Here is a 15220-nt window from a genome sequence, read left to right as displayed (position 1 = left end):
CCCCCCGCCCGTGCCGAAGCCAACGCCAAGTGAAAGCTGCACTAGGATGTGCGTGGATGACGTATCTTTGGGTTTGTTTGTCGTCTTTGTTTTAGTTTTTTTTTTTTTTTTTTAATATAAATATTCTGGTTTTTGTATTTTTGTATATTTTAATCTTTAAGAAAAAGAAAAAGGAAAAAAAAAAAAAAGAGAGAGAGAGAGAGAGAAAGGACCTAATTCCTGCAACTTATTCTCAGGTATTCGAGCAATCTCAGGGATAAAATGCCTCTGTAGCCCCGTGCTGGACAGAGAGGAGGGTTTTTTCTAACAGCACAAAGATGTGACAAAGTTTGTATTGGAAGCGTAGATCTACCTCACTGGATGTTCGCTAGGTGGACTCGACGTGTTGTTGAGCTTTTTGGTTGTGTTTTATTTTTTTTTTTGGTATGTTTGGGTTTTGTTTTCTTTTTAACTGTATTTTAATAGTCTCTTTCCCTTCCCTGCTCGACTGAGGAGGAATTTGGGGTCTGTCGATCTGTGCGCAGGGATGGAGAAGCCAGGCAGTGCAGGGGCAGGGAGCAGCTGCTAGAGCCCGTGTTGGCTCCCCAACTCCAGATTTTCTCCCAGCCTGGTGGCTTTTGAGGACTGTCCTCCACTTCCCTCTCCTGTTTACATCCCCCTCCCTGCCATCCCGATGGGAACGCTCCTGTCTGCCCCGTGCCAGAGTCCCCCTTGTCACCCGCAGGCTGGGACGTCACACAGGCTCCCGGTATGCTGGTGACATGGGGCTGGGGACCAGAAAGCCAGGGTGGGGGTCCCAGGGCAATGTGGTGAGAGCTGACAGCAGCCAGGGAGGGTGTTGAGAGACCGAGCGTTGTCCTGACTCCCTGCCCTCGCTCGTCCTCAAACTGGGACCCGCTGGGACAAGGGACCTGGTGCCAAGTTCTGGCACGGGAGGTGCAACGGCTCCGTCTGCTCCCTTCCTGTCTTCCCCCAAATGTCAGCTTGTGATGGTTGGGGAAGCTCTGGATCCCTGCTTTCAGGCCATTGACACTCCACTCCAAAAACCCGGGGCTGGCCGGAGCCTTCCCAGGGAGGGTGTCTTGCCGTGCTGGCATCTCAGGATGCGAGCACGGTTCCCACTGTTCTTTAAGTAGCAATAGGTTTAGATGTGGAGCAAGGCTGGACCAGGTGGAGAGCATCTCCTCCAACCTCGCCAGCAGGAATCACCACGGGGACTTGCTGAGGCTGCCGGAGCCTGGCGTTCCCTCCGAAGCTTTGCTCAGCCCCAAATCCACCCCCTGCTCCGAGGCTTGCGGGGATGGAGAGCGGCTCCCAGCTGAGCCTGCCCTGCTCCAGTAGTTCCTATGGTGAGGTGGTGGTGGTCTCTTCTTGGGAGGGTGGGGGAAGGACCTCGAGTTCTCAACTAGCGATGGGACCTAGACAAAGCCACTTCAGGGAAACCGCTTTTGTCTGAACGGGGTGAATGCAATAGAGCGCACCAGGCTGCGCGTCTAACCCTGGGCTTTGGTCCCACTGTGGGGGCTGCTGGCCCTCCTGCGGCACCTTGGTGGTGCCAGGGAAATGGCTGCCCCCAGGTCTCATATCTGTCTTGAAGAATCGTGTAGGACCTTTCCCCCTCGCCCCCCAGTTTAATGGTTTTGGTGATTTTTCTGCTAGATGCCTAGTACGTGTAAATATCTCTGTAAATCTTTCCACTTTCTCTCAGTATTCTTGATTATTGTTTACAAAAGTAACAAGAAAAAAAAAAGAAAAAAAAATGAAAAAAAAGAAAAAATAGCCAAAGCATCTAATAGGTTTTGGACCAGGGAGACGGGATCTTCTCTGTGTACTCTGCCTTGCCACTCTGTGTGGGGATTTGACTTCTGTAGCCATCCCTGTCCTAGGCTAAAGCAAATAGCGAACGGCTTAGAGAATCACTCAGGTTTTCCCCAGGGCCACTGTGGCCCCGGGACCCCAGAACACAGGGATTTTTAATCTGTAGAGGGAAGCCACGCTGGAGAAGACGGGATCAATTTGCATCTTCTCCTTGCGTTTGCCCGTTATGGGTTCTTCCCGTGTCTTGACAATAATGAAATAAATTGCTGCATCATCACCCACCCTGCCCATGCTCGGCTCGCAGGCGCTGGGCACTATGCATTAGGGGACGGCGGATCGCGGGCGGAGGAGGCTGCACACTCAGGGTCCTGCTGTAACGGGGCATTTGAATGTATGGGGAGAAATGTCCCTCCCGAGGTGGCGGCGGTGTCTCCCCCGGTGTTAAAAAGCCTTTGAGTCGCAAGATTGTCTATGAGGAGACGGAAGAATGTAACTCCATGTTTACTGCTAGCAACCAAAGCTTGTTTGTGTCAAACTCTTTGAATTTGTATGAAGTGGGAGGGAGGGAGGGATGAGGGGGGAAGGCTGCGTGCGGCTCGCCCCGGCCGCGCTTTCTGAGGAGGTTTCCTGCTGGAGTCCCTGCAGCGAGAGCCGCAGCTCCTGTCGCTGCAGGGTTTTTTTCCCCCCTTCCCTCCTTTCATTTGTGTTTTTAATTTTTTTAATTACCATCTATGTGAAATGTGTTTTTTTTTTCTGGAAAAAAAAAAATAAATAAAATAAATGAAAGACCACGGGCAATGGCTGCTGTGTGCGGTTCCTCCTTCCTCCCCTCACTGAGGGGCTGTGGGGTTTGAGGTTCTCAGCCCCGAAAAGGGGGCTGGAGGGGGGGGGCACCAGATTTTGGGGGTGAAAACCGAACCCCAAGGACCCTTACACTCCCCAGGGCCGGCCTGAAGCCTCCCCATGCCCACCCTGCCCCTGCCGGGCTCCCCTCACGGCCGCCCCCCTCCCCTCATGGCGGCCCCCATCATGGCCGCCTCCCCTCCCCCCTCCTTCTTCCCCCCCCCCCTCAGCCGTGAGCGCCCCGCGCGCATGCGCGCCGGCCTCCCCCTCCCCGCGCACGCGCTTCCCGCCCCTGGGCGCGGGCGGGTGACGTAAGCGGAAGGGCGCGGCCCCCTCCTGAGGAGGCAGCGGCGGCGCCGCCGGGCGAGGTAACGGAGGGAGGGGGGGGCCCGAGGGGAAAACGGGGGACGAGGAGGGGAAAAATGGGGATAAAAGGGAGCGGGGAGGCCCTTCAGGCCCCGGGGAGCCGCCTCTTGGGGTTCTTGCCCCCTACCTTCCCGGTGCTGGCCCCGCTGCAGGCCGGGCCTCGCTCCGCGCTGGGGTCTCCCCTCACGGTGGGGGTGGGCCCGGGGCCTCCCGGCCTTGCTTTGAGGCCGTGGGGGTGAGCTCTCGGCGCCCTCCCCCCGGTGCTCCTGGCTCGTAGACAGGCGGCTTCTCGGTGGGGAGCGCTTCTAGAGGTGGCTGCGTGGGGTTTTAGTGGCAGAAGGTTGGGTTTTGTTAGCGGGTGGTGGTGGGGGAGGAGGGGGAGGGGGTGTTTTTAGCCCGGGTTGTCCCCAGGGAGGGCAGGGAGCTGTTAGGGAGAGCCCGAGGTGCGGCCTGGCCTCGCCTGAATGCTTTGCGGTTGCATCTGTGGCTGCGCGCCCCTTCCTGAGGGCACAGGTGGAGAAGGCACACGTAGAAAATGTGTTGTCGGTGCGATTTGAGGCTGCTCCTGCTCCTCACTGGGGGATGGGTGGGTGGGTCTGGGCTCTGACCCTGCAGTGCTCCTCAGAACCGCTGTGCCCACCTCTCTCAGGGCTCCAAGTTCAGAGAAATGAAGGCAAATTTGGGAGTTCTGCAGGCTTTTGTATTTTGTTAGTTTAAAACAGGTACTGGTGTTTGCTGAGTGGGTGATGTGGTTAAAAAAAAAAAAACACAATGTTTTTAGAGCTCTTAAGGCTGAAGTTCTATGTTTGTGAGGGAGAAGAAATCTTAGTGGTGACAGAGCAGGGTGGTTGGTGATGTCAGTTTGAAGGGTTTCCAGCACCAAAGCACCGCAGGTCAGTTTGGGATCATTGCTCTGTGCTTAGTCTGGTGCAATGTGGGTGTGTACCATCTCACCGGCTATTTCTGCAAGAAGAAGCAGAAGAAGCCCGGCAGCAAACCAGTAGAGCATCAAGTCTGTTGGCACGGAGCTGGAAAATTCCAGAGCTCGTTTCTGAGCTGTTCGCTTCCCCCATTGCTCGCTTGTCCAAGCGCTCATGCAGGTGACAAAAAGGTCTCCAAAACAGCTCCTTGTTTTTCCCAGGTGATTGCATGCAGTGTTGCTTTGGGCTCAGATGGAGTCTTCTGTACCTCTAACCCTTTTGTTTTCATCTTCCCCCTGAAAAAGAACGGGAGCTCTTGGTAAGACATGTCGTGGATCAGAGAAGGCGAGCTGACCATCATAGAGAGATTCTGTGCCAACGTAATTAAGGTAAGGAGTGAACTTCGGTTACCTGCAGTAGTCAGCAATTAGCAGGCTCACCGTGGTTCAAAGTGGAGCTATCTCTGTGACCGATCTGCTGTAGGAAGGTAGTGTTGCTAGCAAGGGTGCATATTAATGCTGGCACTGGATGTACATCCCTAAGCAGCGTTCGGGGATGGAAAATTACTTAAGCTTAGTCTTGCAAATGAGCAGGTCTGCAGGCAGTGCTTGCCAATAATGAGCTTACACTCCCAGGCTTCCACGTTTTGTGCCCTCGCTGGTGAAGGCAGGGCATGGGAGGAGGGAGAGCAGTGAAATGGTGGGTTATGATCCAAGATATGAAGCTGGGTTTCTGCTGGCTGGCATAATAACCCAGCAGCCCCAGGGCAATTCTGTCCTGGCTCAGCAGAGTCTTAGAACTAGTGCTGCTGTCCTTTTTTCAAAGGGTCTCTCTGTAGGCCTGCTGAGGTCACTGGAAGGGAGTTACTATTCTTAAAGGGGAGAAGGTCTCGTGGCCTCACTGGTTCTTCACCGAAGTTAATTGTGTCTGTGAAAATGCCCCTGAAATCTGAAATAAAAATACTTGCAACCACAGCACCGTGAAGCTCTGCACACCTTCCCCTGCACCTGCAGAGAGGCAGCTGTGGTGGCAGTGCTCTTGTGCCTCTGAAGTGCTACAGTTCTCTGTCACGAAACAGAAATGGGGAGGGCAAGGTTGCTTTTAGGCTTAGACAATTGTCAATAATGAGAGGTTTTAGAGGGACACTAAGCTGGGATTACCAAAGAGGTGATTAGCATCCTTATCTTTCAGCTGTGAGAAACCCGCTGCACTCCTAGCAGTGTGGGGTGCTACCAGGAATGGTGGGGCTACGCTCTGCGATGCAAGATGTCAGCTTTCTGCTCTGTTTTGTTTGTCCTTGTTTTCTAGGCAGGTCCGATGCCCAAGCATGTTGCCTTCATCATGGACGGCAATCGCCGTTATGCCCAGAAGTGTCACGTGGAGAGGCAGCAGGGACACTCGCAAGGCTTTGATAAGCTGGCGCAGGTGGGAAGGATGTTTGCTGCCTCTGACTTGTGTTGAAAGTCTGAGATGTGTTCATCAGCCGGCTTTGTTTGCTGCTTTACTGATGTGTTCTGGCCCTTCTCTGACAAGTCAGGCCTTGTGCTTGCAGCTGATGTCATCAGGGGGCTGACTTTGGCTTGCTCTCTTACTGGTGTCTTGCAGAGTCATTCTGATCTCCTAGTTTTTCCCCTGTTTTATGCTCATTTAAAATGTCTGTCTTGCACATTTGAAGCTTAATTCTGTGATGCAGGTTGAGTTTCTTTGAAAAGGCAAGGTAGGAATTGTCAGCTCTTGAGGGTTGTTTCTCTTGATCAGTCTTAGCGCAGTGGGAAACTGCAGGAAGGTTCTAGCAGCTGAGAACATGGGTCTTGCTGAGCTGTCTGATTACCGGAGTCTGTTTATCTGACTTGTGTTTTTAATTACATTTTGTCCTCTTGCAGACGCTGCGGTGGTGTTTAAACCTGGGTATTCGGGAGGTGACTGTTTATGCCTTCAGCATTGAGAACTTCAAGCGCTCCAAGGAGGAGGTGGATGGCCTAATGGATCTGGCAAGACAGAAATTTAGCCGCCTGCTGGAGGAACAGTAAGAACCCTCTCACGTCTCTTTCCTACAGGGTGAAACAAAAGCAGATCATCATTAAGAGAAATCTCTCAACTTGAGGCTTCCACATGTGGGCACATGGTGTGTTAAGTCACTTTGGAGCTGGAGAACTAGTTCACAGTGTGTGTGTTGATGGAACTAGTACGGACTTGAGTGAGCAGGGAGGGAAGTTGCAGATGTTGCAGCGCTCTGTTGCACAGTAACTCGGTGGTGTTTGTTTGCCCACGCCTGACAGATGAGAAAAGTGCTGTGTGGAAAGGTGCTTTATCTGACTGAGGTAAATTGGTAGGGCAGTGAAAAGGCACAACTGGAAGTAAGGGAGGGAGAGGACTCCCTGGTGCACACTGCTTCGTTTGTGCACTGGGAGTCCTGATCCTCTCAAGTTCTGTCTGAGCACTGCAGTACACCACGACTCTAGGAGGCGTTTCCCTGTTTCCTAGCCAGCGTGGCCTCTTCATCAGTGATAGGCCAGGAATAGTTGTGCTGTTCTGTGGGTGATCATCAGTAATTCTGTGTTCTGTGTGTTTGATTAGTTAGTTGCCTAGAGTCTGTGGTTTTATTTTAAGTTTTACACGTGTGGATCTTCCTAACTTTAGGTAGGCATGCCTAATTTGTGATTGTTATCTGGCCCTTTGGTAATGTCTGAATCTGAGGTAACTTCATGGGGAATGATCATTTTCCCTTCAGGGAATGGTTTGGGATGAACAAATCTAAGCCAGTTCTGAACACCTGACACACCTGGTCATTATGCTTATTTCTAATTCTCACTTTTGCTGAAGCTTTGCCTGCAGTGTGCCTGCTGTTTTCATTTGGTGGCTGTTACACAAGGCAAACAGGGGCTGATCTGTTTGCTGCAGTCCTCACTCTCTTTGTTGGGTGTAGGGAGAAGCTGAAGAAACATGGTGTGTGTATCCGTGTCCTCGGAGACCTGCCACTTCTGCCCTTGGATATTCAGGAACTGATTGCCCAAGCTGTGCTGGCAACCAGGAACTACAACAAGTAAGTGATGTATGGGTCAAAGTAGCTGGTATGTCGTGCTCTTCTCTTCTCCTTGAAGGCTGAGTACTTGTCAAACACAATACCTCTTTCTTTGTCCTACAAGCACACAAAAGTGCTGTACATCGTCTATTTGTCACCTGCTGGACCTTTACTTTTAATTTTTTGTGACTTCTCTTTTCAGGTGCTTTCTAAATGTCTGTTTTGCATACACATCAAGGCATGAAATCAGCAATGCTGTCAGGGAGATGGCATGGGGCGTGGAGCAAGGGCTGCTTGAACCCAGGTAACTCTGTTTTTTCTATGTGATGCTTCATGGATTAAAACTGTCTGTCTTGATTCCTGTGCTTTATCAATAACCTCCCAGAAACCAGGTGGCTTTTAAATAGATCTTATTAAACCAGTCTGACTGGAGCAAATGACTTAAAGGTACTATGCAATGTTTGTTTTTTTGTTATTTCAATTACCGTGGTGATAGATACACAGCCACACCAGAAGAAAAGGTCTGTGTCTTAAGTTGAAGTGTGAAGACAGACTTCGTGCCGCAACGCCGGGCTGCTCAGTTGGCAGTTTTAGCTGTGAGGTCAAACAACAGATAAATCACAAATACTAAACTGTTCCTCTGCCCTAGAGAAGATGGAGTAGTTAGCTCTATGCTCCAGATGGAAGTCTCCACAGCCTGTTCCTACTGCTCTTATGCTCTAAAGAGCATTAGAGGATGCTCTGGGGGCTGAAAGAGCATTTGGAGTAGCCTGTGGAGCAGATAGCAGTGTCTGTCAGCAAACTGATGACTGGTTGTGGTTCAGTCCCAGCCACACAATCTTAATCTGCAGTCCTGAGTTTATAAAGTTGCATAGTAATTCTGATTTAGCAGTGACACTTCCACTGGCTCAGGAAAGTGATTCTAATTGGATGCATCTGTCTTCTAGTGATGTGTCTGAATCGTTGCTTGATAAGTGTCTGTACACCAGCAACTCCCCTGACCCAGACCTCCTGATTCGAACCTCCGGAGAGGTCCGGTTAAGTGATTTCTTGCTCTGGCAGGTAAAGTTTTTGTTTTTTCCATAAAATACTCCATCTTTGCGTCAGAGAGTGTTCTGACTCCAGGTGTGACGATGATGAAGGCTCTCTGCCAGTATTTCCTAGGATGAAGAAATTCCAGAAAGGGTTTCTAGAACCTTGGGAGTGGCATTTGTCACATGTCAGCAGCTGTAGGTACTGAAGATATAACCTTTTAATGTATGGGACTAACTTTGCACCATTTCAGAAGTTTATTTGACTTTGGCAGTGAAATAAGACACAATCAGGATAGGTTCTAAGGACAGCAAAGTCAAATCAGCATGACTGGGCTGTTAAGCTAAAATGTAGAAACTTCTTAGCACAGGTAAAGTTCATGGATTTGCAGTTGCGGTGTTCAAAGCTGCTTCCATTTCTCTCTCTCCTGTGGTAGGCAATTTTTGAATGGTTTGTAACACAAACTTTGTGGGAGAACACTTGAGTCGAGCTGCATTACTTGAAGTTACATTTTACGTGTGCAGTTTGAAGCCAAAAAACAATTGCCTTCAAGCAACCACATCAAATGTTCCTATTCCAATTTAATTGGCAAGTTTGCAGAAGCTGTCTGGCCTCAGCTGCGATTGCCTACCAAGGCACCCCTCCCCTCCCTTTTGCTGTATTCTTGGGCACATGTTTACCCTGAATTGGTGAGCGTCAGTACTGCAAAGTAACATTTCTCTTGCTCTCTTGCTAGTAGTCCTGGCAGAGTCCTGAGCTTTTATGTAACTTGTGAGGCGTTACTGAGCCAGCTGATGTTCTGTGAGCATGGCTGGTGGGATGCCCCTCTCCTGTGTCATGCTTTATGGCACAAGCAGCAGAAGAGAACATGGGTTTGTGCTCCTGCTTTGCCAGCTCACAGACCAAAGCATTGGTACACGTTTCCTTTCAGTAGCAATTATGTGAGTCCTGATGGTTCCACAGTAGGGGGAAATTGGACTATTCAGGGTGATTCTGTGGTGCCAAAATGTCTTTACAGTGTTTTTGCATAGTATCGACTCTGAGACTTTTCCTTTAGCATTACAGTTTTGAGTCATGGGTTTCTTTAAGTATTAGATTTCATAATAATGGTCACAGGAATACATTTACTTGAAACGTTGAGGGACTTAGTGGCAACAAAAAAAAAGCTTTCAAGTTTCAACCTAACATCTTTCAGCTCTAGGATATCTGCGGCACACCACAACTCTTAAATTGATTAAGCAGTTTAAATGCCATGAGTGGGCAGTGAGAGATATCATGAGATGTCATTTGATGAATGGCATAAATGTCACGTCTTGATCCTCGGTTCATGTGTTATTCCCTTAACACAGCCTTTGAGAGTCCAATGTTGCTATTTTAGTTTTATTGTACATCTGTGATGCTTAAGCTATTAAAAATACCTCTGAAGACCAGAGTAGCATTAGAGAGTATTCTGCTGGTGATTTTGCAGGAATGGGTGACTGGTGTCCTAGCATTACAAACTAATTAGACTGTGCAGTGTGTGATTTCAAACTATCCTGGCTGGTATTTATTTCATTTTAAGTAGAATGTGATAACACAGGCTGGGTGAAATCTTTATGTGAAAATCAGCATAGCTTGACCAACTGAGCTGTATCTTGGTGACTTTTTTTCCCCCTCGCTAGCCGATTAAACTGTTGGTAATCTTGTCTTCTGCAGACATCCCATTCATGCCTGGTGTTTCAGTCAGTGTTGTGGCCAGAATATTCTTTTTGGAACTTGTGTGAGGCTATCCTTCGGTTCCAGATGAACTACAGTGCTTTACAGGTAAGGGAGCCTTAGGGAGATGGAAAGCTCATCACAGTTATCTGCACAGCAGCAATGTGCTGGACATCAGGTGAGACTGTGCAAAGTGGAAGCAGGAATTACTCATTTAGTGTGTTTAGTTAAGACCTTGTTTCAGTAGCAGCAGCCATTCCCAGATCTGTTGTGTCTCCTGTACCCGTGTGGCTTGTTACAACATGTTAGCATGGGTACAGACTCCTCTGCTTTTAGGAATAACTGAAGTATCTGAAGGCACCACTGTTTCCGTTGCTTATTGCCCCTCCACCAGCTGGAAGCATGTCCCTGCTCCTCCTCTGTCAGGACAGAACAAGTAAACACTCCTCATTTGCTACAGGGCGAAATCAGGGAGTTTAATTCAAGCCACTTAATCAGTGGGTTCAGTGAAGACTGCTGGGTTCACCTGGGAATTGGTAAGGGAGGACTTCTCACTCAGAGTAACTGCTGATTACCAGTAGGTGGGTTTTTTGTGTTTGAAATAAGTAATCTTGAAAGCCCAAAGCCAGAGCTTTTGGAACAGCTGACACAGGTGGAGGGGATGTTTGATGGTTAGTGGCTTGACTTGCTGAGAAGCCAGAATAGGTTCCAGCAGCTGTGTCTACTTAGGGAGAGTGCTGCTGTGTTCAGGGTGCTGGAGGCAGCTACTATATGGATAAGCAGCTGGATGGAAGGTTTGACAAAGTACAGAAAACATATGGTTTGGAGGTGTTTGATAAAGGTATCCTCCTTCTGTTTACTGGCCATCTTCATTTCCCAGTTTGCCTGCCGCTCAGGGGAGTTCCTCACCCCTTAGCCTCTAGATCAGCTATAACCTGCTGTTGGTACATGGTGGCCAGCAGGTACGGGCAGAATTTCACTTTGTCCTGGGGTAGAAGTCTTATTCTGAGCAAGCTGATGATCTTTTCACTTCTAACAAATGGAGCTACAGCAGTGGACTGTTACCAATCCATTGGTTTTTCTCATTGGGGATGTTTCTACGCTTATTCCCAGCACAACAAAAGTTTACAGTGCCAGAGCAGAGACTACTGAGATGAACACAGTGAAAGGGTGGTGAAGAGTGGCTCAGGCTCTCATTAGAGTAATTATTACAACTTTCTAATTTGAAAGGCCACTACTCCCCGTAGTGTGTGCACGTCAGGTCGTGTCATAGTGACTGCTCTTAAAATGAGAAGTTAATATACCTGCATGCAGGTGTGGGTTGTGTTTTTCTTTGTGTGTGATATGGGTTGCAGGGTAGGATGTCTGCAATAAGAAATTCAAGTGATGTTCTGCAAAAATACTTCAAATATTTGAAGAATAGGCAAGGGTAGCTACTGCCTTTACCTTTCCCCTGCCCATCCTGCTGTGTATTGAGCTGGTAATTTATTAGATTGCAGACATCTGGGGATGTTGAGCATTCTCTTGCTTTTTTGCTCAAGCTGATTAGCTATTAGCTCAATACCTGATCATCAGCTCGAAGAATTGCTGCACAGATCATTGTTCTGAATCCCCTAAAACCTTTCAGCTGCTGCATGAATAGGATCAAAGATTCAGTGATGACATTGGCAAGCTTATGTGCACATCTGTGGTTTGAAAGTGCTCTTGTACACCGTCCCTCTCTGATTCAGGTATCTGAGGGTTTTTCCACAATCTGTCATGACCTTTATATATTTTAACTGTGAGTTAATGCTTTCAGCAGGCGTGTGTCTTGGGGAGAAGGTCCTGAAGGATATCCCTATATTTTCTCTAACTGATCAAGCAGACTGCCTTGAAGTAGGGGAGGCACACACAGAGCCACTCTTCATTTCCCCTACAGATGATTGCCGAGCAGAGGTTGTTTCTTCCATAACCTAAGCTGCCGTGCATCTGCACCACAGATGAGCTGAAAGGCCTGGTAAAGTGCTAACGCTCTGCTGCTTTTCACTCTAGAAGGCCAGAGACTCCTACATGGAGGAAAGGAAGCAACAAGAGATGGAAAGGGATCAGGCTTATGTGACAAAGAAGCTGCAGCAGGAGGGTTTTGCATCCCATGGAGACTCTCAGCGTCGACGGACACTGTTGCAGAAATGCACCGCCATGCGGGAAGAGAGAATCCAGGGCTTCCTACAGGCACTAGAGCACAAGAGAGCGGACTTCTTTGAAAGATTGTGTACAGTGTCTGCATGACATAAGTGCTGGGTGGTTCTTGGGAAGACAGTTTTTAATCGTGTTAGAGAGAATATCTGCTGTCCCGAGGAATTCACTTGGTGTGGTTCTGCCGTGGGGATGCAGGGCTGCTACTGGACTTTACATCCCCACTGGCACTGTCCAAGGGCAGGGACAGAGTACTGTGAACCTTCCTAATTCTGTGAATGCTGCTGAGGAAAGTAATGCCGTCCTTCTGTCTTGCCTCCCTGCCCCATGATAGAGGGAGAATACCCGCACCCCGCTGTATCTCCACTGCTTGGTATTTCAGAGGCTTGGTGGTTTTGTGACAAGTTAACTAAAATGAGCCTCACATTCTGTTAGGCTCCTCGTGAATTGGCCCAGGCAATCAATTTCAGTCATGTTAAATCAGCCTGGGCTTGAATTCTTCTCAGTAGCGAATCTTCCTGTGAGATTTCCTCTGCTGTCCCATCCAATTTCCTTTCTGAAGAGAGAGGATTATTCCTGGTGTATAAGGGAGCCCTGTGCCAAGCACTGGCAGAGATACTTTCCCCTGCCTACTTCAGGCATCTTGCCTTTTCCTCACCTTATTATGCTGGTTTTATCTGCTCTTGGCTTCCAAAAAGCTAAAGCGAGGTGTTGTCAGCCTTGCCATGAAGGAACAAGGATGCTCCAGAGCTCCGTCAGGTCCTGTGATCCCTTTTCAGCAGTGCTGGGGGGAACCCAAATGCTGGCTTCCAAACCCAGCTGGAGCAGACCGACTATGCTGAGGGAAAGAGGGGGGGGAGGGTCCAAAGAGGCAAAGAAAAACAATTGTTTGGGAATTAACCTCATGGCTTAAAAAGGAAAAGAAGTTAGCTTAAACCAGGGGATGGATGCCGTATGCCAAATCCCTCTGAGACCTCTAGGGGCTGTGACTTAACATCCACCATCCGCTTCTGGGGAATGAGGATGGGCTTAGTTCAGGAATACAGGAGCCAAAACCAGCCTCTGAGCCCAGCCAAAATGATGCAGAAGTGCTGTATAGCTGATTGTAATGGGAGTGGCCGGAGCAGCTGTGGAGTGTTACTGCTCAATTCTCTATTAGCAGGGAGATGGACTAAATAATTTCCAAGATTGTTTCTGTCTCTTAATTTTTCCTGGTTTCCGTCCCTACAATCAAAATAATAGGAAATGTCTTGCTTTTGTTACTGATGCACGTACAGGTGCAGCAGTATCAGCTATTGCTGTTTTTTAAAGTATTCTTTTTTTTAACCTCCAGGTGAAAATGAGAAAATGCAAATTTAAAAGACTTAAGTGCTGCGAACTCAGCATTTTGAATGTGATTGTGAAGAGGGTAACTACATTGTCAAACCGTGAATAAAGCATATTCATACCAAACTATTTAAAAAAAAAATGAACACTTAAAACTTGGTAGAGCTTCATGTCCTTAGGTGTAATGAAGTTGGCATCCAGGTCTAGTGTATCGTTTAACCTGTGACAGGCTCTTCATCTGGTTCCTGTGGGACTGGAAAAAATGTGAAGGCTGTGTTCTCTTTGCAGTTGTGTGAGCAATTTGCTGGTATCCCGAGGCCTGGCTGAGTGGAGCTGTGTGCCCGTACGTCCTCTTCTGTAAGTAAGCAAACAGTAACGTGGGTGAAGGGGGCCAAGATGAAGGGAGCTGTCAACTTCTGCTCTATTTTATTTTGTCTATCTGCACGTTTGGGGAAGTTCTCTGTGGAAATAGTTCCTATTCTCCGTGAGATGCACACTCCTGTCTGCTTTGCCAGGCAGATACAGGGAGATTGGTGCTACCCAAGGATGTTTTTTTGCCTTTAAAAACCAAGTTTTCAGTTGTGTTCTGATGCTATGGGTGATGAAAGCTGCAGTGGTGGCTTTCCAAAAAGGGGTATAACTGTTGCAGGTGTGGTAACTGAAGGCTAGGAGTTACAGAAGGCTTGCAGGGAAAGTTTTAATGCCTTTCTAAAAGCCTTTTGCTGTTGGGGGGGGCAGGAAGAGGGTGTCAGTTCATCAAGCAGTGGAAAAAGGCTTGTTACCTCTGAGTTTGATTCTCCCTGCATCAGTTATTCCAGTGAAATACAAACTTTCCCTGTCAACCTGGCTTCCTTAGAGGTTGTGGTAAGTTACAAAGGCAAACTGAGTTTTCAGGAGTGCAGCTTTCCAGTCAGTCCTGAAATGACAGTTGTGGAATGAGCTACAGGCTGCTGGCAGTGAGAATTCAGCCTCCTAATTCGTGTTTATATGGTGAGGGTGTTGTAAATCAGCACAGCTGGGGGAATGCGCTCTTGCGTGTGAGGTCTGGAAACAGCCTGAGAGCTTACCTGGTGGGGAAGGGGGAGCGTGCTTGTCAAGCCGCTCTTCTGGATGAGATTCAATTAAAGGTGAGAAGCTGGGGCAGGACCGAGGGGAATATTTTGTAATTGGCTTTGTAGCAAACGTTTGGTGCCTGTGCCCAGGTGTGAGGAAGGGCTGGGGGGGAGCCCAGCTTTGTGGCTCCCTCAGGGCAAGCAGCAGGCACCAACTTCCCCCACCTGTGCTTAGTGGGCAATGTCCTGCTATTTCCATTTTATTTTTTGCTTTATCCTCCTTTCCTTCAGCTTTGGCCGCAACTCTCCCCTCCTTTTATTTTTATTTTATTTTTTTGTTTTTCACAGGAAAAGAGGAGTGCTAACGCCCATTTTCCAGCCGGGCAGCAGGGTGGCGGCAGCGGAGGAAGAGGAAGGAGGAGGAAGAGAAGGAAGAGGACGAGGAGGGGGAGGAAGAAGAGGAGGATGAGGATGAGGAGGATGAAGACGAAGAGGCCGCGGAGGTGCTGAAGGAACAGCTCCCCTCACCTGCACACGGAGCCGGGGGGGGGGGGGAAGCCCCTTTTCCCCACATCACCCCCCCCACACACACAAACCCTGTTGCGTCGCTGCAGTTCCGAGCCCTCCCCCCTTCCCGATTTATTTATTTATTATGATTTTGTTCCGCCGCCCCCTCCCCAGGGCCCTTCCCGCTCTCGGGGGCCGGGCGCGGGGGCAGGCGGCGGCCGCGGAGCTCCGTGAGGGGAGGGAAAGGAGGGAGCGGGGGGGGGGGGGGGGGGGGGGGGGGGGGGGGGGGGGGCTCGAGGCCCAGTTGCGCGCGCGCCGCCTCAGCGGCTCCCTCCCCTGGCGGCCCCCCCCCCCTCCCCACACACTCCCCTCCCCATCGCTACCAGCCACGTGACCCGCGCTGGCCAATGAGCGGGCGGGGCGGCGGGGATCCGGCTGGAACCGGTTGGGCCGCGTCCGGCTCT

General features: G+C 49.4%; 1 protein-coding gene across 3 annotated transcripts; it reads left to right on the top strand.

Annotated features, from left to right (window-relative positions):
* The first annotated feature begins 2967 nt into the window (after window positions 1-2967).
* On the top strand, window positions 2968-13339 carry DHDDS (dehydrodolichyl diphosphate synthase subunit). Of its 3 annotated transcripts, none has more exons than XM_032202316.1 (9): window positions 2968-3029; window positions 4253-4336; window positions 5256-5372; window positions 5831-5973; window positions 6874-6990; window positions 7172-7273; window positions 7917-8031; window positions 9697-9804; window positions 11728-13339. In XM_032202316.1, the coding sequence occupies exons 2-9, from the start codon at window positions 4274-4276 to the stop codon at window positions 11962-11964; spliced, it is 1002 nt and encodes a 333-aa protein (XP_032058207.1). In that variant the 5' UTR covers window positions 2968-3029; window positions 4253-4273; the 3' UTR covers window positions 11965-13339. The 3 variants fall into 3 exon arrangements, with proteins under 3 accessions (XP_032058207.1, XP_032058208.1, XP_032058209.1); XM_032202317.1 differs by having other exon boundaries at window positions 2972-3029; window positions 4258-4336; XM_032202318.1 differs by lacking the exon at window positions 2968-3029 and adding an exon at window positions 3987-4168.
* The last annotated feature ends 1881 nt before the right edge of the window (window positions 13340-15220 follow it).

The sequence above is a fragment of the Aythya fuligula genome, chromosome 23 (assembly GCF_009819795.1).
Source record: "Aythya fuligula isolate bAytFul2 chromosome 23, bAytFul2.pri, whole genome shotgun sequence".
NCBI lineage: Eukaryota > Metazoa > Chordata > Aves > Anseriformes > Anatidae > Aythya > Aythya fuligula.
Note: the sequence above shows the minus strand (reverse complement) of the source record. Positions and strands in the feature narration are given on the sequence as shown.